The 23,049-nt window shown below is 36.2% G+C and overlaps 1 protein-coding gene across 2 annotated transcripts in view; it reads left to right on the forward strand.

Moving 5' to 3' along the window:
* The window catches only part of LOC114652019 (protein sel-1 homolog 3), a 78,362-nt gene that overhangs the window by 16,655 nt on the left and 38,658 nt on the right, over window positions 1-23,049 (forward strand). For both annotated transcript variants that reach the window (XM_028802167.2, XM_051927640.1), the window contains 5 exons: window positions 9,244-9,365; window positions 9,741-9,856; window positions 14,896-14,960; window positions 19,434-19,566; window positions 19,978-20,110. In XM_028802167.2, coding sequence (XP_028658000.1) covers window positions 9,244-9,365; window positions 9,741-9,856; window positions 14,896-14,960; window positions 19,434-19,566; window positions 19,978-20,110 — 569 coding nt within the window. The remainder of the gene's footprint in view (window positions 1-9,243; window positions 9,366-9,740; window positions 9,857-14,895; window positions 14,961-19,433; window positions 19,567-19,977; window positions 20,111-23,049) is intronic.

The following is a 23,049-nucleotide window of genomic DNA, read 5'->3' on the forward strand; positions in this document are numbered from 1 at the left end:
TGTTTATCAAAACAAAACACAAAGGAATACGTCATTTTAACATTTTTCAGAAATCTTTTAACAATGTGGAAAGTCCTAAAAACTGGAAGCTAGCAAAATTATCCCATTGTATAAAAGGGGTGATCAGGCTGTTTCAAGTAACTATAGACAAGTAAGCTTAACATGCATGACAAGTAAATTAGTGGAAGCAATTGTTAAGGAGAAGATCAAGCAGCACATGTCAAGAACAGATGTATTAGCAAATAGTCTGCACGGGTTCAGAATATTGTGGCAAAGCAACTAAAAGATACAGTAAGACAGGTGCATATGATACTGTTATCTTGATTTTCAGAAGGCTTGATAAGTTACTACATTAAAGGCTAGTGATCAAATAAAAAAACAGAAATTGAAGGTGTGGTGTGTAGGTGGGTACAAAATTGACTCAAACACAGGATTATGGTGAGGGTAACTTTTTCAGAATCAGGTGATGTTAAAAATGACATTCCGGAGGGATCATCGCTCTTATTAATATATAAATGATCTAGATAAGAATTTCTTAAGGCGTTCTTTTCAGGTTGGGGTGAATGAAATATAGCACTACTTTTTCTTTGAAAGATGGAAATTATTATGTCCACAAGTTTGTACATATGAAAAACCACTCCCTGCCATTTGAGAAAAATCAGAGCAGAGCAACTAATAAAGTGTGTACCAATATTGTTCATGTTATACTGGACCTTTAACTGGTTTTGTTAAATGTTCTCAGTGTAATACCATTTCAAAGTAAAAATTACAAGCTAGTAGGTATTGGCTAAGGATACATCATAATAGCTGTATGGCAAGTCATAGTCAGAATTAAGTTTATCAGATGGCAGGAATATTAAACTCTTGGTAAAATATGAGTTGTTCAATAAAGGCTACAGGAAGTGTGTCAAGACAAGATGTGTTTTTATTTTAATTAAAGTATCATTTTGCTTGACTTCTAATTGCATCCACAATGGCTCACCCAGTACAACACCCTACCACTACAGTGACAGAGAGTAAATTTTTAAATTTTGCATGTGTTTTGTTTTGTTACACTTTTTACAAGTTACTTTTCTTTACATTGTCCCTGCATTATTTACACAGGAAGTTATAAAGGGATATTTAGTAGTATCAATTATTAAAATCAGTACTGCTGTTCTCAGGATATTTGCAGCTTGATATGACTCTTGGTCAACACTTTTTTTTTTTATATTGTGATTGTTCATCATCCAGTCTTAGGACTACATGGAAAACTGTGCTTGTTGTGCAGTAATTTTAATTTTTTTGTATATTTCCTGTTAGCATTATACTTTCTGACATGTAACAAATCATTAGTTAGAAAAAAGGGAGGTTATCAAGAAAAATATAAAGAAAACAAACTTTTGCTGACCATACTAATCTGACTAAAAAGGATCTTTTTATTAACTTTCAGGTGAAGTGCACATATTGAATATTCCAATTTTTCCACTTCTTATTGGTTATTTTTGCTCAAGTCATATATGCTTTGCCTTGCTCCTGTTATTTCTTATGCCCTTAGTATTTGGAATCATATGGAGAGACATATTGGTTCAGTTGCAAAATAGCATATTAACACTTTCATTTTCATGGTAACGCTATTAACATCTGTGGCTGGTCATTTGTTTATCCTCCTAGGCAGGTATTAGTGCACTTGAAGACACTGTCTTTTCAGTCTCATTTTGCTCTTCCTTTAGTCCCTTTTTATTTTTTTCATTACAAATTTGGTTATTGTTAAGAACATGCAAAGTCTTTGTCTGTCTTATGCTTTGCCTACTCATCATCTAGACTCCTTTTATTATTCTGTCTTCCATTCTAAATGAATCCTTTCAGAAGCCTCTACCCTCTATACTGTATAGCTTCATTCAGCCTATAAATCCCTTTGTTCCCAAAATCCTAGTTGTCAACAAACGCAATGACAGGCTTCATACATTCTATACCACATCCCATGAGAAAGAGAGAAAGGCCAACAGCCAGAGTAAAACCTTTAGAGGGAAAGGAGTCTTTCTGCCCAATATAAGTGCTTATTCTAAAATATTATTGATTAGATCCTGCCTGGTTTTAAAAAGTTTTGAACAGATCCTCTAAAAGAGGAGAGGCATTTAAAAGTTTTTGTCCAGAAAGATGTTAATTTGGTGCTCGCCCAAAACATGTGGCCTAGTGAAGCTGGAGCTTGATTGCAACGATTGCAGGTTGGATCTTGCCCTGGAAACATTTTGGAAAATTTTAATCGCAATAGATCTGCTTGATAAAAAATTTTAAGTTGAATAATTGAATGCTTTGCGCATACGGAGCTAGAGTGAATTCTGTACATGGCTGCCTCCCAGTCCTTTTCTGAAATATTGAGTAAGAGATCCTTTTCCCACTGTACTTTGGGATCTTTAAAAGAAAGGGACTTTAAAATGCTTTTATATATTATAGAAATGCTGTCTTGAGTCTTGGGCAGATTTTGTTTAGCAAACTTTCTAATTTGGAGATATTGGAAAAATGTATTGATGGGAAATTAACTTACAATGTAATTGTTCATAGAATGCAAAGACATTATTTATATACAAATCTCTAAATGATTTAATCCCATACATTTTCCAAACATTAAAAACTGTGTAATTTCAACAGTGTGGAAAAGGTGGTTATCATGTGCCACAGATGAAATATTCTCTAACATGAAGTGCTTCCTACATTGGTTCCATATTCTGAGTGAATGAAGGACAATTGGGTTGTTAGTATATTGAAGATATCTTGTATTTACTGGTTTACAAAGCAAGGAATATAAAGAGGTACTGCAGGATTTCATTTCTATTGCATACCAAGCTAGTATGTGTTCATCTATTTGTGTCAGTGTCCAGGTTTTTGTAGCTTGTATGTTGCTGCCCAGTAATAAAACTGAAAATTATGTAGAGCCATGCCACCTTCTGATTTTGGTCATTGTAGAGTCGCCCTTTGGATGCGTGGATATTTCAAATTCCAAATAAATGAGGTTATGATTTAATCTAATTTCTTAAAAAATGATTTGTTAATATATATGGGGATGTTTTGAAATAGAAACAGAAGCTTAGGAAGGATATTCATCTTGATAGTGTTAATTCTTCTTGCTAAAGAAAGATGGAAGGTAGACCATCTATGCATATCTTGTTTAATTTTGTCCATGCAAACATGAAAATTTTGTTGAAAAAGATCTTTATATTTACTTGTGATGTTTACCCCATGATATTTAAACTGATATGCAATGATTAAAGGGAATGTGTCCAATTTATTGTTGTTTGCTAGAGAATTCACTGGAAAAAGTATACTTTTGTTCAAATTAAGACCAGATATCTTTGGAAATTCTACTAGTACAGTTAGGGCTGCAGGCACTGAATTTTGTGGGTCTGATATGTACAGTACCATATCGTCTGCATATAATGATATATTCTGTTCAAGTCCTTCTCTGAAAATCCCTTTTATCGCTGATGCATTTTGAAAGTAAACAGCCACTGGCTCAATGGTTTATTGCAAATAGCAGTAGTGATAAGGGTCATCCTTGTCTAGTACTGCATTCTACTTTGACGTAGTCTGAGATAGTGCTGTTAATACAAACTGAAGCTTCTGGACTGGTATACAGTAGTTTGATCCATGCACATATGTTAGGGCCAAACCCAAATTTATGCAAAGTGGTGAATAGGTAATCCCACTCAACCATATCAAATGCTTTTTCTGCCTCCAAAGATAATGAGATCTCTGGAATGTTAGACTTTATGGGTAAAAATATTATATTAAATAGGAATCGAAAATTGGTAGCCAAATGTCTACCTTTAATAAATCCGGGTTGGCCTTGTGATATTACTGAAGGAAGCACTTTCTCAATCCTTCTAGCTAGGACTTTGGAGAGTATCTTAACATCATTATTCAGAAGTGAAATTTGTCTGTATGATGCACATTGTAATAAGTCCTTATTTTTCTTAGGAAAAATGGTTAATTGATGCTTGGCGAAAAGTTTGAGGTAGAATTTTATTGTCCCTAGCTTGCTAATGTTGCTAATAAAAAGGAAGCTAACTTGATTGAAATTTTTTTTATAAAATCCAGCAGGGTAGCCATCAGGACCTGTTGCTTTCCCACTCTGAACTGAGTTTATAGTGTTAAGTAATTCTGATAGTGTCAGAGATTTATCCAATTCCTCTGCAGTGAGAGTATCTAGCTGTGGTATCTGTAATGTATTAAAAAATGCATTAGATTGTGCCTTGTATTCTTTAAACTGAGTAGAATATAAGGACTTGTAGTAGTCTCTAAATGTGTGCATTATATTTTTATGGCCAATGATTGTATCTCTGTCTCTGTTGGTGCATTGCAAACATCCTGCTTGTGGATTTGTTGAGCTAAGATCTTATTAGCCTTCTCTCCGTGTGCATAGTAATGATGTTGTGATTTTAAAATTAGTTCTTCTGTTTCTTTTGTTGTCAAAAGGTTGAGTTCTGATTGCAATGCCTGCCGCTTCCTCAAAAGTGCCACATTTGGAGACCTTGCATGTTCTTGATCTATTCTGGTAATTTCATTGATTAACTCTGAGGCCTTCTTGGTTTCCAATTTATTTTTGTGGGAGAGATAAGAGATAATCTGTCCTCTTAAAAATGCCTTGAGAGTTTCCCAGAGTATTCCTACAGAAACCTTTTTGTCTCTTAAAAAAAAAAAAAAAAAATCAATTTGCTTGGATATAAATTCTGTACAGTTCTTGTCAGATAATAACACGAGGTTAAGATGCCAGCTGCGAGATGAGTATGTGGGGCATAGTAATGTGAGCTCCATGAACAGAGAGCATGGTTGGAGATAACAATATAGCGTCGTATTTACAAGATTTGATTGTGGGCAAGAAATTGTTCTCTATAAAGAAAAAAATCAATTCTTGAGTAACAATGATGTGCTGGTGAGAAGAAGGAATATGCTCTTAAGTGTTGACTTTGAAATCTCCATGGGTCTGATAAGTTATGATCACTTTAAAACTGTGTGATTATTTTTGCAGTGTTAGATGTCGCCCCTGTAGCTGAAGACCTATGCAGGTCTGGATTTAAAACACCATTAGTCTCTGGCCATTGTAATTTTGTGAGTGTTCAAGTTAGGAATCTATGCCAATACATTTTGGATAAAGTCTCTCTCATCCACATTTGGTGCGTAGACATTTTTCAAAATCACTTTACAATTAAATAAACTACCTATCACCATCACATATCACCCTTTAGGATCAGATATTACACCTGATACTGCAAATGAAATTGTTCTGTGAATTAAGATTCCCATGCGTTTTAGTTTTCTTTGTGTAGCTGGAGTGGAATATTTGGCCAGTCCAGTCTCAACTGTAACAGATCCTTGCTGATTAAGTGAGTCTCCTGTAAAAATACTATCTTGCCATTTAGACCTATTAGGTGATAGAATACTTTCTTCTTTTTTAATTCGTGATTAAGACCTTTGACATTCCAGCTCACAAAGTTTACTGTTTGGTCACAGAGACATTACTTCTGAGCTTTTGTTGTCATTTTAGAATTTTAAATTAAGGTTGTACATTATTGCATATGATAGGTTTAACCTTAATTTCCAGTATTGCCAGGAGTTATGGCTATGAAGCCTATTGTTGTGTTGGTACTTACAATTGTGGGGATGAAAAGGATAGATCAGAAATAGCTTGCTCTCTTTCTCTCCTACCCCCATAGTCACATTCTGATGGGTTGTAAACCTATTCCTCTTTGTCCCAGGAACTTTTCTCACAGGTTTTTCCCTGTGGACTTAGGTATCCTACTTCTTATCCTTTGTTCTTTCTGGTGATATTCTGCTGTTGATTCAAATACTTATCCTTTTAGATCTCTCCTCCTTACATCTCAGCTCCTAAGAGCAGACCCTTAACAGTTTAGATAGCCTTTTTGCTAAAGTTTTCCTGCCTTCACATAGGAAATCCCCAGAGTCTGTTCCAATATGGGTTTAACAGATAATCCAACAAGTCAATTGATCACTTGTTTACTTCTATTCAGTACTTTAAATGCTGAATATCTGCTACTCTGTGATGTTGCATCCTTTGCTTTTTTCTGTTTTGACTTGCCTACTGAGGTTTTACCTGTCCTAATAAAGGTGCATCTGTTAATATTTCCTTTCTCTTGTTCTGTCTTAGAATTTTTAGGTGCCTCTGCATAAAAATGTGAAAAGCACCTGTGTACTGTTCAGTTGTTTAAAGCAACCTATCCAGCCTCCCACACCTTTCATCTGTATCTGTCCCTTATACTAGTCTGGATGAAAAATCAGGAAAGTAATGGAATTATCCAATTTATAAAATAAATCCTAGTTTAATATGCACCAAGCATCCCATAATTCAAGTAAGATTTTTTTTTTATTGATCACATACATTTCTTTTAAAATTGTCTAAAATGTACTCGGGGAAATATCCAACCTGTGAGCAGTGTCAAAGTGCCTGCACACTAGGCCACATTTTTTTGGGAGTGGCCTACAATTAGACAACTTGGGCAAAAACTAGTATTTATCACTTCTAACACCTTAGCAACATTTTAATTTAATTTAATATATAACAGTAATTGCACAAAGACTTATTTTCCTCACATTGATGAATCCCAACAACCTTCTATTACTCGGTGAGAAAGAGATGTACTGTATTATCTCATATTATAAAAAATTTAAATTCTGTTTATGAGGATCTGTTCAAATGTTTTCAGAACTTAGAAGAAACCCATCAATGTAATTCTAAAGTAAACTTGCCAGTTCCCGAGTGTAGCTTTTTTATTCCACTTCCTATTTGATTATATACAAAAACTATTTTACATGAGGCTCTCTATTTGCATTGCTGTCTTTTCCAAGTGGGGACTGAATGTTAATTTTCTAAGGATATCAGATTTTGCTCTTTTGTGTTTTGCTTTTAAATGAAAGAATTTTGAAATAAATCAAAAAGTAAAATGATTGCTGAAATCATATGACTAAGGCCCATGATGTCACATCTTGGAGGTTTTTTGATTTCTCTCGTGTCTTCAGTGCCATCCAGCTATCCTTGTTAGAGTTAAGGTCAGAGATATGCAGGTGGATTAGCCTGTGGTGCCCTGGATAATGAACTATCTGTCTGGCAAACCACAGTTTGTGAGGCTAAGGACTGTGTCTTAGATATGGATGTGAACAACACTGGACCACCACAAGGTGCTGTCTCCTTTTCTCTTCACTCTGCACACCTCAGACTATAAATATAATACTAGGTCATGACACTTACAGAAATTCTCAAGTGGCTGTACAGTTGTGGGATGTATTGATAAGGGGAATGAGACAGAGTATAGGAGTCAGGTGGGGAACGAATTTCCTGCAACTTTATATCAGCAAAACCAAGTAACTAGTTATTGACTTTCGCCTCAGCAAAGAACCTCTATCTCCGGTCACCAGTCTGGGAGTGGATGTAGTGGTGGTGCACTTCTACAAGTACTTTGGGGTCCACATCAATGTCAAGTTAGATTGGTCTTTAAATACAGAGAAACAATATAAGAAAGGGCAGCGCACCCTTTTTTCTTAGGAGACCGCATTCCTTTATCTATCTATCTATCTATCTATCTATCTTAGAAGACATCTTTTCTCTTTACCCCAAATAGCAAGATAGAGCAACAGGGAAATCAACAGGAGTAGGCAATAAACTTTTATTTAATCATAAAAATCTCTATCTATCCATCCATCCATCCAATGCTTCTCCAGTAAGAAAAAGTTAAATTTAAGAAAAATATCAATAGATTATATTCCCTATACATTCTTTTGGACAGTTAAAGAAGAACAATGTTATGTTGTGAAAAAACAGAAGTTTCTCAGCTGAATTTTTACATCTCTGGTTAATTTAGTGGCAATTGCATTTTTTGTGTTAAAATATCGGGGGCTCCACAAGTGCTTTTTTTTCACTTGGGCCATCTACATAGATTTTTTTATATTGTTTATATTATTGTATTAGATGTCTATGTCACATCTGCTTTCTGTGAAGTTCAGAGATACAGGAGGTGCTAATTTATATTCTAGCTATATCACAATCAGCTGCAAATGGCTCTAGTTCAAATCAGAAATCACAGTCTAATGAGGCCATAAACACAATAACAAAAAAAATATAATCTTAAGTTTTTCAAACTCAATACTCTCTAAACCTTAGATGTGCCTTGATGCACTGTCCATGAAAATTACAAATAGGAGACAAGGCTAGATGTACCATTGGTGGAGTCCTGTGAGTTCATTGAACTTTTTTAAAAGCAAGTATTCAAACATAACTTTGGCTCTTCAAAAACAGGAACTGAATTGCCTGTTGCAACGATTCCAGAACTCCATAATAATATATTACAGGATATGTAGTCTTAAGTTTTTTCAAGTCCCACAAAGATCATGTAGACAGGATTGGCAGACTCGTATGACTTCTAAAATATCTGCAAGGACAAAGCTGACCATTCAACAGCCAGGATAAAATTTGTATTGTTGAGATCATTGCCTCTGTTCTGTGTGTGACACATCTGTTTGCAGCCACCTTAACTTATTAATTGGCTTTTCTAGAGAACTCGTTTTCCTGCCACATTCCAAAGACATGTAGTCACACTGCCTAGTGATTCTAAAATGTTCTAGTGTAAGTGAGTGTTAGTGTGTTTATGAGAGCGCCTTGTGATAGACTTCATCCTGTCCAGGTTTGTTTCTTAACTGGTTTCTGATTCTGGTGAAACATGATTCAGACACCTTTACCCTGTATTTGAATAACCATGTTAAAAAATGAATACAAGTATTTGTCCTTAGCTAAATCAATAGAAAAAGCTTTAGCTTTATTTTTTTGCACTTTGGGCATTGTTTTTGACAGTTTTTTTATGGCAGGGATTGCTAATTATAATTTGCTCTTGAATGGAAAACCCAAATATTGGTGCCACATTAAAATAAATTGATAACATTTCTCAGAGTAGTTACATTTTAAATTCCTAATGGGTTGTTTATCCAAATAATTATAACAGGAGCCTGTCTAGTTCATGGTGGTTTAAACACAAACAAATGTAAACCTAGCCTAAAAATTACAATTCCCTTCTGAAATGAAGAAAGGCAGTATCCAAGTAATATCAGGGTAACTGCAATTGTTTTAGTATTTAATTTTGCATTAAACTCGTATATCAGAAAATTCCCTTTTTACCCTCCTATTGTGCTTAAATACAGAGAGTCTGATGTTAGGTGAAATTCTGTAAAATATATTATTGTGTGCTTTCTTTTTTTTAGGTTTACTTACTCCATTTGGATTTACTTACTGAATGAATGTAAACAAAAGCTTTGTGGAATTGTTCATTTCATAAATTTAAACAATTTATATGACACCCCTATGTTATCAGTAAATGAATCAGGTAAGCACCATATTGCCTACATTCTTGTTTTTTCATCAGAAAATTTTTACTTTTCAGTTTATATACTGTTTTATATTGTGAATATGTTGTTTATTTATAGCATCAGACCTATAGTAACTTTACACTTTTATCTAATTGTAGGTTTTTTCTTGTCTGTGTTATATGAACACCTCTTTAGACTTGCTTGTTTTCTAGTTATTATGTGAGCAAGATATAAAATTAGTATTATCCTTTAGTTAGTCTTTTTTCTTTTAATTTTAAATATAATGTATACCAATGATAAACAAGTAGTCAGCTCTTAAATTTAAAACGTATTGTTTTAATTTTGCACCTAAATTCAAATGGAAGATCATAAGTTTCTTTCCTGTTTTCTAGGTGATTTAATAGTCCAGGTTCATCATGCTTCAGGCAATGATGGAGCTTTTAAGAGTTCTCCAAGACTTTCTTTGAGAATATGGTACCGCCTTGATCTTTCTTTTGATGGAACAAAGGTTATTTTGCTTTAAATTATTAAAATACCATAACAAAACATTCAAATTTAAATCTAATAATTTAAATGGAATTTATATTTCAAGTTTGAGATATTATTGCAGTGCTTGCTTGGATTGTGCATTTGGATGATAAAAATTTATTTGATATTGTCCATGGTACCACTTAAAGACCTAATTTCTGGACAGTGTCAGACATGAATGTTCATGTACTGAATGTTTCAGTAATAACATCTAATTGTAGTAATAGTAACATTTTACAGTTATATGAAAACACATCAGTATACCATTCTATAAGACTGTTTCAACTTGTCTGTCAATCTTCCCTTATATATAAAACAGGCTGGGTGGATGGATATCAAACATGAAACATGGAATGGGCACAACACAGCAGAAATATCTTAGATATGTACTTGTCTTGCCCATATGGGACATTTTGAAAACATTAAACATTTATTTGTAAACAGCTTATGATAATAATATAAAACTTGGTAAAATATGCCATTTACTTCAATGAACATGTTTGAATTAGAGCATCATAAATTAGGGACTATTTGGTACATCCTCAAAAAAGTCAAAATAATTTCAGTGATTTCACCTTTAGACCCAGAGGATCAAATGACCCAAAAACCATGCTCTTATAAACCTTTTACAGCATTTAGGTGCTTTAGTGATGTAAATCATGGTGGGACAATGAAGCTTAACTTAGCCTAAAATCAAGTATTTGTGGATAAAAAAAACTGTAGCTTAGTATATGTGTGAAGTTGTTTCATTTCAGGCAGGTTGTAATGAAGAAGGGACCTCAGTTGCCTCAAAAGTTTGCATATTGTAATCAATTCAGTTAGCCAATAAAAGGTGTAATTTGGCTTGACTTCTCATTGCATCCACAATGGCTAACACAGTACAGTCAGTCAGTCATTATCCAACCCGCTATATCCTAACACAGGGTCATGGGGGTCTGCTGGAGCCAATCCCAGCCAACACCGGGCACAAAGGCAGGAACAAATCCCCGGGCAGGGCGCCAGCCCACCACAGGGCACACACACACCAAGCACACATTGGAGACAATTTAGGATCGCCAATGCAACTAACCTGCATGTCATTGGACGGTGGGAGGAAACCGGAGCACCCAGAGGAAACCCACGCAGACACAAGGAGAACATGCAAACTCCACGCAGGGAGGACCCGGGAAGCGAACCCAGGTCTCCTTACTACGAGGCAGCAGCACTACCCACTGCGCTACCGTGCTGCCTCTAACACGGTACAACACCCTACTGTTTCCTTTATAAAACAAAAAAAAAAATGAAAGCCATTTTTTACAATTGTCTCTACAGAATTTGTTTAAGCCCAAAGCTTTTTTTTAAACCGTATGATCCCAGCTGTTTATCCAATAACAATATGTTCAAATGGGTTGGACAATTTTAATATGTTTAAAAATGTTTTAAATTGTACTTGATGACAGAAATAATTTGTGTCTAAAAAAGCAACAACTGTTACATGATACTGTAGTAATTTCAGAAAATTACTTCAAGGATTTTTTTTTGTTCTGGGTCTATAAGTCTAATTATTTGAAAACCTTCCTTATACATGCTACACTATATGGCCATAAGTATGTGGACACCCCACCAAGTTATTTGTTCAGGTGGCTCAGCCACACCCATTTTTAGCAGATGTATAAAGTCAAGTGCACAGCCACGCAGTCTCCTTTGACAAACATTGGTAGTAGAATGGGTCATACTGAAGAGCTTGTGACTTTAAATGTAGCACTGTCATTGGATGCCACCTCTATCACAATTTTCGGCTCTGATCAATCTACCCAGTCAACAGTAAGTGCTATTATTGTGAACCGGAAGCGACTAGGAGCAGCCCCAGAATGGTAGATGCAAACTCACTGAATGGAACAGCCGAGTTCTGAAGAAAATAACATGTACAAATAACCTATCCAGTATTGCATCACTCACAACAGTGTTCCATACTGCCTCTCAAAGCAACATCAGTAAAAAAAATTGTGTACTGGGAGCTTTTTGAAATGGGATTCCATGACCGGGTAGCTGCACACAAGCCTCAGATCACTATGCACAATGCTAAGTGTCGAATGGAATGGTGTAAAGCACAACGTAATTAGACTGTGGAGCAGTGGAAATGTGTTGTTTTAAGTGAGGAATCACACTTCACTATCTGGCCATCTGATGGATGAACCCGGGTTTGGCAAATGACAGGAGAACACTACCTTCAGCACTGCAGAGTGTCTACTATAATGTTTGGTGGAGGAGAGGTAATGGTATGGGACTGTTTATCAGAGTTTGGGTTAGGCCCAGTGGTTTCAGTGAAGGGAACTATCAATGCTACAGCATAAAAAGACATTTTAGAAAATTGTGGACTATAGATAGATAGATACTTTATTAATCCCAAGGGGAACTTCACATACTCCAGCAGCAGCGTACTGATAAAAACAATATTAAAGAGTCATAAAAATGCAGGTAAAGCCGACAATAACTTTGTATAATGGGTGGAATTGAAGAGTCGCATAGTGTTGGGGAGGAACGATCTCCTCAGTCTGTCAGTGGAGCAGGACATTGACAGCAGTCTGCTGCTAAAGCTGCTCCTCTGTCTGGAGATGACACTGTTTAGTGGATGCAGTGGATTCTCCGTGATTGACAGGAGCCCGTTCTTCCAACTTTGTGGAAATAGTTTGAGAAATACCCTTTTCTGTTCCAGGATGTAGAACTGTGCACAAAGCCAGGCCCATAAAGACATGGTTTCCAAAGTTTGGTGTGAAAGAACTTTAGTGCCCTGCACAAAGCCCTTACCTCAACCCTAGTGAACACCTATGAGATGAATTGGAATATCAAATGAGAGCCCGGTCTTCTCATCCAATATCAGTACCTGAATTCACAAATTCTCAAACTCTTGTGGAAAGCCTTCCCAGAAGAGTGGGGGTTGTTTTAGTCATTTGGTGGGGTAGGGGGAGAAACTCCATATTAATTTGTATGGTTTCGGAATGGGATTTCCAAGAAGTTTCATATAGGTGTGATAACCAGGTGTCCACATACTTTTGGCCTTATAGTGTATATTCTGTCCTGCATTTTACAAGGTAAAATGTCATATTCAAAGACATACAGTATAATACCTAATTGAAGTTATATAATGTACATATGGAGTAGTAATTGGAAATTAAGTGGCATAAACAATATCACTTTTTTTAATTCAAGGAACTATATAATATCGAAATACTGTATACTCTTGTATTGGTTTATGATAAATACTGGCAATTGTCTTGGTTCTAAACATTTTTTGCAGTCTAAAAAGAATTAATTCTGCAAAAACTACCACTTTTTTTGTAGGTGTTCAGCCCCCTGAAGTGTTGACTCATGTCTCATCTTTCTAGTTTTTCCTTATATTTCTGTTCTATTCAATATTGCAGGTCTCACTACCGCCTTGCATATTTTTTCTTTTATCTATCTATATTACTAAACCACAGGCACGGCGCCCCAGAGTCAAACGCAGCAGCTTCCCAGAGTCAGTAGGTGGCGGCCATACTTGCTCTACTCCACTATGCCAGGCGGCTTCCACAACGCGCTTCTCACACACCAGAAGCAAAGACATCACGGCTCCACAATGAAAGAGCTCAACTAACGGAAATACAAAACAAGCCCGTATGGATAAACACAATGAACGAGCGCGCCCACAACGCGCTTTTGACACAGCACAGGCAAAGGAGGCACGTATCCAAATGGAGGGAGCTCAACGATTAGTAATACAAACACGAGCCCGTATGGCTACGACCTGTAAACGAGCCCGTATGGATACAAACAATGAACGAAGGCGCCCACACAGAGAAACCGCTTTAGTTCAAATAGGGTTATTGAATTAAATGGAAACTTTACCATGCCTACGACCTGTGAACTAAACCTGAGGTAAAGCGTGCACGCCAGGTTGTACAGCCACCTGGACGCGACCGCCCACACCACCGCATATACCCTCCATGATATTTCATCACGCAGCGGCTTCCCACTGAGGCACATATTGCGCCGTGGCGCACGCCCCAGAGTCAAACGCAACGGCTTCCCAGAGTCAGTAGGTGGCGCCCAAACAACACAACCTGTTCACTACACTTGCTCTAATCCACTGTGCCAGTAATATAGATCACATAACGGTCACAGACTCAAACCCAGCGGCTTCCCCGACTCAGTGGCTGGCACACGAACACCACAACCTGTAAACTAAACTTGCTGTGCTCCACTCTGCCAGCAGTCGGTGTCAGCAAAGGCAACGTAATCACGTCTCCACAAAATGAAACCGCTTTAGTACAGATATGCTTATTTAATTAAATGACATTTCCCCAGACACACCCACCCTCCATGATATGTCATCCATCCAAATATTGGACGGAACAGAAACTGATTGCCATTCTTGGATTTCCGATTCGCTAGCGAATCGCGGGCTTACTTGTACCCTGTGTTTTGTTATAGACTATTCCACTACACTTTCTCCAATTTTTTCATCCTACTCAGATTCTCTTCTCAATTTCTGCCTCTGTTCTTTTGAACATTTATTCTAACAACTAGAAGGTCTCAGCCTCTTCTCATGTGCACTTCTAAACTTTTCCATTCTTATCCTTTCTGCTATATTTGCAAAAAGTATATGGAGTTTCTGATCTACTTACAGTATCTTCAACCCATGTCCCATTAGAGCCTACCTTCATTGCTCTAATTTCATTTCCAGCTGCTCCCTTCAACTTTCTTGTTGGTCAAAACTATCTGCCAAAAGCATTAACTATGGAGGGTGGTCTTTCTTTTCTTGGTTAATGCCATCTATAGTATAATAATGGGCTTAATACCAAATCCTGATTGTAATCCCACTCTCACTTCAGATTTATATATATCGTAAAAATAGTTCCAGTAAGACAAAAATTATAAACCTAATTGTTTCTAAATTGCAAGCATTTTGTAAAGAGATTTAAAGTTTATCATTGGCTTTGTTAGATTTTAAAGTTTAAACTAAACCAGTTGATTTGCTTGTTATTTATTTACATTTTGCAGGCAACATTAACAGTTTCATCATGGAAAAATATGAAGGAAACAACAGATCATATTTTCATATACCAGTAAGTTAGTTCATTTATAAAATTTAGTAAGGTAACAAAGGAAAATGTACTATTTTAGAACATAAATCAAAAGAAGTGTTCATGTAAAAATAAAGCAAAAATGGGAGAAATCTGAATTTTCAAGGAAGGATCACCACCTGCACTTACTTTTATAAAAAATGTTTAATGAATGATGTCATCACCTATAAAACTACAAACTAGACTGTATTACAACAGCAATTTCAGGCAGAAAAGACTATCACTGAACTACTTCTACTTTTTCTGCTATTCTTAAAATATTTTTCAGCATATTAATAAAGACACAATACTGTATTAACACAATCAACTTTCACATTACATTGAATTTAATATTAGCAATTTATGTCATTTATATTGTATTTATAGATTTGTTCATTAGACATGCTAATACATAATAAACATACTAAATGTTGCACTTGCCTGAATTAATTATCCATTTATAGAGGCATATCATAATGCCATTAGTTATGTCTCTTCATAAACCATGTCAGTAGTATTGGTAAGAACTGTTTAAATTTGTCTTTGGATAAAATCAATTTAACTGTCAACACCAAGTTTATCCAGCTCACGGTAGGAACCAGCCATGGGCCAGTCCATTACAAGGGAAAGTCTTGCATATTCAGACACACTTACACAAACTGGGCCCATCTGTAGTTGCTAATAAGCCTAACCCATAGTTTTGAGATGTGAGAGGAAAACAAGAGTAAGCAAAGAAAACCATACATAAACACAAGTAAATGCTGTATTTCATTTGAGTAAAATTATATTAATAATTACATTTTACTCACAATCGTTTTAACAAGTTCCAGTCACTTTCTTTTTCATCATTTAGAGATGTAAAACTATTTAAAATATGCTATCAATACCTTGCTATATACAGTCTAGCACCATGGCATTTTAGACTAAACAATCACCCTGACAGAACACAAATAAAATGCTCAGGTTTTAATAATTTAATGTTAACAGATACTGTATATATAATTTTAATATATTAATTAATTTCAATAAAATGTATGCAAAAGAAAGCATATACTCAATATAATTTTTTGTTATATATTATTTATTACAATGGAGGAACAGTTAATTTTTGTTAGAAATTCTTAAGATCCAATTTTGTTTAATTTTATTTCATTTTCTGAAAAATATTTTTATTTTGTTTTTAATGTTTTTTCATGGACACAGCAATTGTGAGTGTGTTTGGTCACCATGATGATGTATAGTTTCTAAGTATGTGACCCATTATATATCCATTAATAATATTGGATAGTCGCTCACAATATGAAAGCATTTATAATTTGAAAAACTTTAGAGAAGACTAGAAAGTAATTAATGCTCAAGCTATTAAAGAAAAAAAAAAACTTTTAGGAAGATCTTTGTGGTTCAGAGGTCTTGTTTAGTTTTGACAGTGGTTTTTAGTTATCATTTTGGTTTCTGTTTCGATCCCAAAAAGAAATTTGTGTAACAAATTGACTACTCTCTGCCTTGTTCCAAATAAATCCTATTTAATTTGACTAGAATTTGTGTTTAATTTGACCATAAAAATGGCAATATGCACAGAGCCCTCAATAATGTTTGGGACAAAGACACATTTTTCATTGGTTTACCCCTCAACTCCACAGTTTAAAATTACAAATCAAACGATTCAGATGTGATTAAAGTGCACATTGTAGGCTTTCATTTAAGGGTATTTACATACATTTAAGTTAAAGCACTTTTTATACATGGTCTCCCCATTTTGGGGCACCATCATTTTTTGGAAAAAGCAGGTCAGGTTAGCTCGGGAAGCATACACTGGTACAGCGCGTTGCTGCACTTGCCATACAACGAAACAGCTTGGGATTCTGGTTGGAGGCCCTCCAGGCAGCCACGTGGTCCAGTCCCCCCTCCTGAAATGACCATCAGTCAGCCACAGCCAAGTATTATGTGGGTGTCCCCTTGGCCTGGTGCAGCTGCTCACATTCCTCAACAATGAGGATCCTGTGAGCTGGATTACCCTCTGAGAATTGCGCCACATGGTCGTAGTGCCATAACTGATGCTCCCTCACAATGCAGGTAATATGCCTCATTTGGGATGCCATGAGCAACCACTCGTTCAACACAAAGTCAAACCAACAGTACCGAAGGATTCTCTGAAGAGACACAGTACCAAAGGAGCCTGGTCTTCGTCTCAGGTCACTTGGATAGCATTCATGTCTCGCAACCATATGGCAAAACAGGAAGCACCAGGACTCTAAAGACTTGGACCTTCATCCGGTTGCAAAGATAACAGTAGCTAGCAACCTTATGACCCCCATATGCTCTCCCAATTTGTCTACTGACTTCATAGGAAGAGTCAACACTCTCTCCGCAAACAGACACACTGCTGATGGCTATATCCAAGAGGTCATTAAAGGCCTGGATCTTGTTTTTTATCCAGGACACTCGCAAGCCCAGACACTCGGACTCTTTACTCTGTCTCTCGAGAGCCCCAAACAGATCCTCCATTGACTCCGCCAAGATCACAGCATCATCGGCAAAGTCAAGAACAGTGAATCTTTCTTCAACAACAGATGCTGGACCCCATAACCCTGCCCAACACCCAGACCATGCAAGGACTGAACAGGGTAGAAGCAACAACACAACCCTGACGAACCCCAGAATCAACTGGGAAAAACACAGAGGTTCTGCCTCCACTCTGCACAGTACTCACAGTATCAGTGTACTGGCTGTCCATGACATCCAGCAACTTAGCGGGGATCCCGCGAGGTCTCAGGATAATGGGACATAGCAGTGTTAGGTATATTAAGGCAGTCATAATTTGGTGCTTGTTGCGTATCCCTTGCATGCAATGACTGCTTGAAGACTGTAATTCTTAGAAATCAACAGGTGCTCAGTATCTTATCTGGTAATGCTCTGCCAAGCGTTTAATCCAGCTGTTTTCAGATCTTGCTTGTTTAGGGGGCTTGTCCAGTTGAGGTTTCTCTTCAGCATATAAAAGGCATGCTCAATTAGATTTAAATCAGACTGGCTTGGACATTCAGGAATTTTACATTTTTTAACTGTCAGCATTTACATCACAATAAAGATAAGTGTGCCAGTACCTGTGGCATCCATACATGCTTAAACCATAACCCAGCCACCACCATGTTTAACAGATGAGGTGGTAGGCTTTGGACCTTGGGCAGTTCCTTTTTGTCTCCACACTTTGCCCTTGCCATCACTCTGAAACAGGTTAATCTTTGTCTTGTCTGTCCACAAAACCTTTTGAAGAATTCTGCAGGCTCTTTTAAGTACTTTTTCACAAACTATAACCTGGCCATCCTGTTTTTGTGGCAAACTAGTGGTTTGCATTTTGAAGTCTTCTACGGATTTCTCTGATACATACACATTTACTCTCCTGTCAGACAGGCATTTGGGGCTTTTTCTTTACCATAATGAGGATTCTTCTGTCATCATCTTTCTTGGCCTACCAGTCCCTTAATGATTACTTAGCTCACCAGTGCATTCTTTCTTCTTAATGATATTCCAGACATTTGAGGTAGATAATTCTAAGGTTTTCTCAATGTCTCTAATGGTTTCATTCTTGTTTTACAGCCTCATAATGGCTTTTTTCAATTTCTTTGGTACAACTGTTTTCCTTATGTTGAACAATGGCAACTAAGAGTCCAAGGGTAGAAGCAAGCCTAGGTATCTTATGCCTGCACTAATGAAACAACGAAATACACCTGAGTAATCACAAACACTTGTGGTACCCTGAAATGGGGGGACCATGTATAAATATTATTGTAATTTCTACATGGTGTGGCCAAAATGTATGCAATGTGCACTTTAATCAAGTCAGAATTGTTTAATTTGTAATTGTAGACTGTGGAGCAGAGGAGTAAATCAAGGAAAAATGTATCTTAGTGCCCTCTATAATGTTTAGGACAGTATATTAATACAATCCTTACATAACATTCTTAAACAAACTTAATCCAATTCAGGAACTAAACCTGTCCTGGAAACATGGTAGAAAACAACCATGACCATGTCCTCAGTATGTCGAAGGTCCCTTCGTGCACAAATTCACACAAGCTCTTTGTGGAATTGCCTGATATCCAAATGACCTAATACATAGGTCTCTTGGAATGTGGAAGAAAAGCTTGGTGAGAATATGCAGCTCCACACAGATAATGGCTAGTTGCAAGATTTGACTCCAGGTATGTGTGTTTATGAGGCAGAAGCTTTAACAATTGTGCCATGGTGGAGCCCATGAATATGCACATATAAAACTTGCATCTTAGAAGTTGACGCATTTTAAATTTATGTAGAAGCAGCAGTTCTCTCTAAATAACCCAATAAAAATATGATAATACAATCTGGAAAGAGCCTGAAGTCTTGTGTAAAGATTATTTTTGAAATCAGCTTGTGTAAATTTTACCACATTAGTTTTATATGTACACTAGTATTACAGTCTATTAATTTTTATGTTTTCAGGTTCCAAGAAAATATTCACTTTAATGACACTTCTGGATATCTTGTACTTGGAGGAAGCAAGTACATGCAAAGTATAGAAGGATTTTTTGGTCCTACCAAATATTATCGCCTTAATTCCAAGCCATCCAGCATGGTAGGTTTATTATTTTGACCACTTCTATATTCATATTATGTTATTTAATCTATTCTGTAGCCTGTCCTTTTCTTCCCAAGTTTATTTCCCAGCAGAGTTTGTTACATAAAAACCGACAAATTTTGGTACCATCTGTCAGGTTTTTAGGTGATAGTCATAAGTTGTTACTAACTATATGAAATATTGTAATGATTATATGTCATTTGGAATCATTTTTGGAAAATCAAAACATATTCTAAATCTCTTCACAAAGAAGTGTCTGCTTGTAATAAGACCCTAGTGGAACTTCCTGGGCCAGGATCAAGTTTGATTAATTTTTAAAAGCTTACCAGATTTACAGCTAATGGTATACATAACTCTCTTTATCCTTGTGCATTGGTCTGAAACTCTTCTTCTCTCTTCTTTGTCTAGAATTTTGAGACAGTTGCTTCTGGTAGTCTAATGGAAAGGATTGATCTTTATTACCAGGAACGTGAACGTGTAAAAGCATCAACGCTTACGTTTTTAAATGTGCTTAAAGAAAGTAGATTTCTGAATGATCAGCGTAAGTAAAATTCTAAATAAAAGTACACCTATATAAATGTGTGTATGTACTGTATATATACAGAGTATATTATATATATTTTAGTACAGAATGTTAAATTAGATCATATATTTACTGCTCTAATTTGACATACTCTGTACTGACTTTTGCTTAGATGGTAACTGGTTTAGTAATTAATTTTCATTCAGCTATTCCTTAACAGTAGAATCGCTGAAGCCTAGGAAAAAACTTGTAATCCCAGCCCATCTTAAATTCTTTCGCACCTCTCCATCGATGTCTTTTGTTTTGTAAATGTGTCAATCAGCACAAGTAGCAAGCAGCCTGCTATCCTATTCCAACCTTGACGGAGCTTAACTCAGGCAAAAAGTTCTCCCAGCTCAAGCCAAGGCTCATTATATGTGTGTGAGGTGCCTGGAGTTGTATAGGGTAAATAATACAGTATATCGTTATTTGGAATACATGCATTTCATGCGTGTTCCGTGTCTACAAAGATCTGGGTATGTGTAGGATGAAAGGAAATGCGAGGCAAGAAATGCTGAACACATACCTAAAGCAGAAACGTTTTCCTTGTTATACTAATAATGACGTGAAGTGTATAATGTGTGAAGACTGTAGTCCAAATATCAAATAAACACATACGCTTTTATTCAAAAATATAACCAAAGTTTAAAAAAAAAAAAAATCAATTTGCATGTTTTTGTCAATGAGTTACAAACCTAAGCTCAAATGTCAATCGACAGAAAGCTAATAGGTATTCTTGGATGGTGCAGAGATAAGGACTGCTGCCATATAACCAAAATGTTGCCGACTTTCCATAGAGAATGGCTCTATGCCTTTTAAGTGCCTTGGCAAGAAACATCCTTAAATTGCTCACAAATTTCAATTCCTAATTATCAACATGTATATTTTGTGAGTATAGAGCAACCATATATAATATATCATTTGTCTTTTTCAGTTATTTTTAGTTTACTCTCATTTTAGTTAGTTTAGAATGTTTAAAAAAAAAAGTGTTGTCATTTTACATTGTGAGACTGAATCTTAAGATATACAAAGGAGAGCCACCAGGTTTATTCTAAGATTTAAGGACATGTCCTACTGTGACAGGCTCAGAGAATTAAACCTGTTTAGTTTTTAGGCTGTGTGGGAACCTAATCCAAGTCTTCAAAATTCTCAAGTGTAGCAATAAAGTAGATCCAGGAGAATTCTTTCAACTAAATGGTGAATCATGTACTTAATAATAATAATAATTCTTTGCATTTATATAGCACTTTTCTCACAACTCAAAGCGCTCGGCAATTGCAGGTTAAGGGCCTTGCTCAAGGGCCCAACAGAGCAGAGTCCCTTTTTGGCATTTACGGGATTCGAACCGGCAACCTTCCGATTGCCAGTGCAGATCCCTAGCCTACTTGACAGTACCAGTGGAAATTAGAGGGAAGCACATTTAAAACTGAAGCCACTTTATGCAGAGAGTACTGGAAACCTGCAAACAAGTACCCAGTCATGTAGTGGAAGGTGAAACTATGACAACCTTTAAAAGGTGTCTGGATGAGATATTGGGACATCTTTGCTATTAGCTAAACAAATAAGCTTGATGGACTTAATCGTCTCCTCTCATGTCAAATTTCTTGTGTTTTTATATTTTTATATTACCTGTATTCTTTTTCTGAATTGTAGCCTAAGCGAGGAAAATTTACCTTACTGACTCTATTTTTTTTTTTAATTTTATTAATTTTAATCATTCCATACAAATAGATCAGTTTTTACAAAAAATAGAATTGAAAACAGATTGACACCCACCCCTGAGAAAGAGAGCATGGCCAATGGGGTAAAACCTTAAAGCTTGTAGACATACCTAAATTGATTAGTTTAATAGGGCAATAGAGAAGAGGAAAAAAATGCAGAGAGAATTGCTTACTCGGTGCTTTAAGAGCTTATTCTAAATATTATTGAATAGGTCTTGCCAGGTTTTGAAAAAGTTCTGTACAGATCCTCTAACTGAGAATTTAATTTGTTTCCAATTTCAAATAGTATAAAACATCGGTTTCCCACTGACTTAAAAGAGGAAAATTAGGATTCTTCCAGTTTAGCAAAACAAGTCTGCATGCCAAAAGTGTAGTGAATGCAGTCACAGTTTGTTTGTCCTTCTCCACTTTAAACCCATCTGGAAGAACACCAAACACAACTGTTAATGGGTTAGGAGGGATTGTGACACAAAGGCTGTCTGAGAGGCACTTAAAATTTTTTTCCAAAATGATGTTAATTTGGTGCAGGCTCAAAACATGTGACCCAGTGAGGCTGGGACTTGATTGCAGCGTTTGCAGGTTGGATCTTGCCCTGGAAACATTTTGGACAGTTTTAAGCGAGACAGATGTGCTCGATATACAATTTTGAATTGAATAATTGTATACTTTGCGCATATGGAGGTTGAGTGAATTCTCTGTATTGCTACTTTCCACTCCTTTTCTGATATATTGATTAAGAGATCATTTTTCCATTGTCCTCTTGGATCTTTGAAAGGGAGGGACTGTAAATTAATTTTATATGTTGCAGAGATGGTGTTTAAGTCCTCGAAATTGAGCAATATTTTTTCCGGCATGGAGAAGGGTGCAAGATGAGGAAAATCCGGCAGGTTCTGTTTAACAAAGTTCCTAATTTGAAGATAGTGAAAGAAATGTGTAGCTGGAAAGTTAAATTTGAAATGTAACTGTTCATAGGATGCAAAGATGTTGTCTATATAAAGATCTCTAAGCAATTTAATCCCAAATCTTTTCCAGATATTAAAAACTGCATATATTCGCGAGGATTGAAAGAGGTGGTTCTCTTGTAGGGGTGCCACAGATAAAAGATTCTCCATCTTAAAATGCTTTCTACATTGGTTCCATGTCCTGAGTGAGTGAAGCACAATTGGGTTATTAGTATATTGGCGATAACTTGCATTA

The sequence above is a fragment of the Erpetoichthys calabaricus genome, chromosome 5 (assembly GCF_900747795.2).
Source record: "Erpetoichthys calabaricus chromosome 5, fErpCal1.3, whole genome shotgun sequence".
Lineage (NCBI taxonomy): Eukaryota > Metazoa > Chordata > Cladistia > Polypteriformes > Polypteridae > Erpetoichthys > Erpetoichthys calabaricus.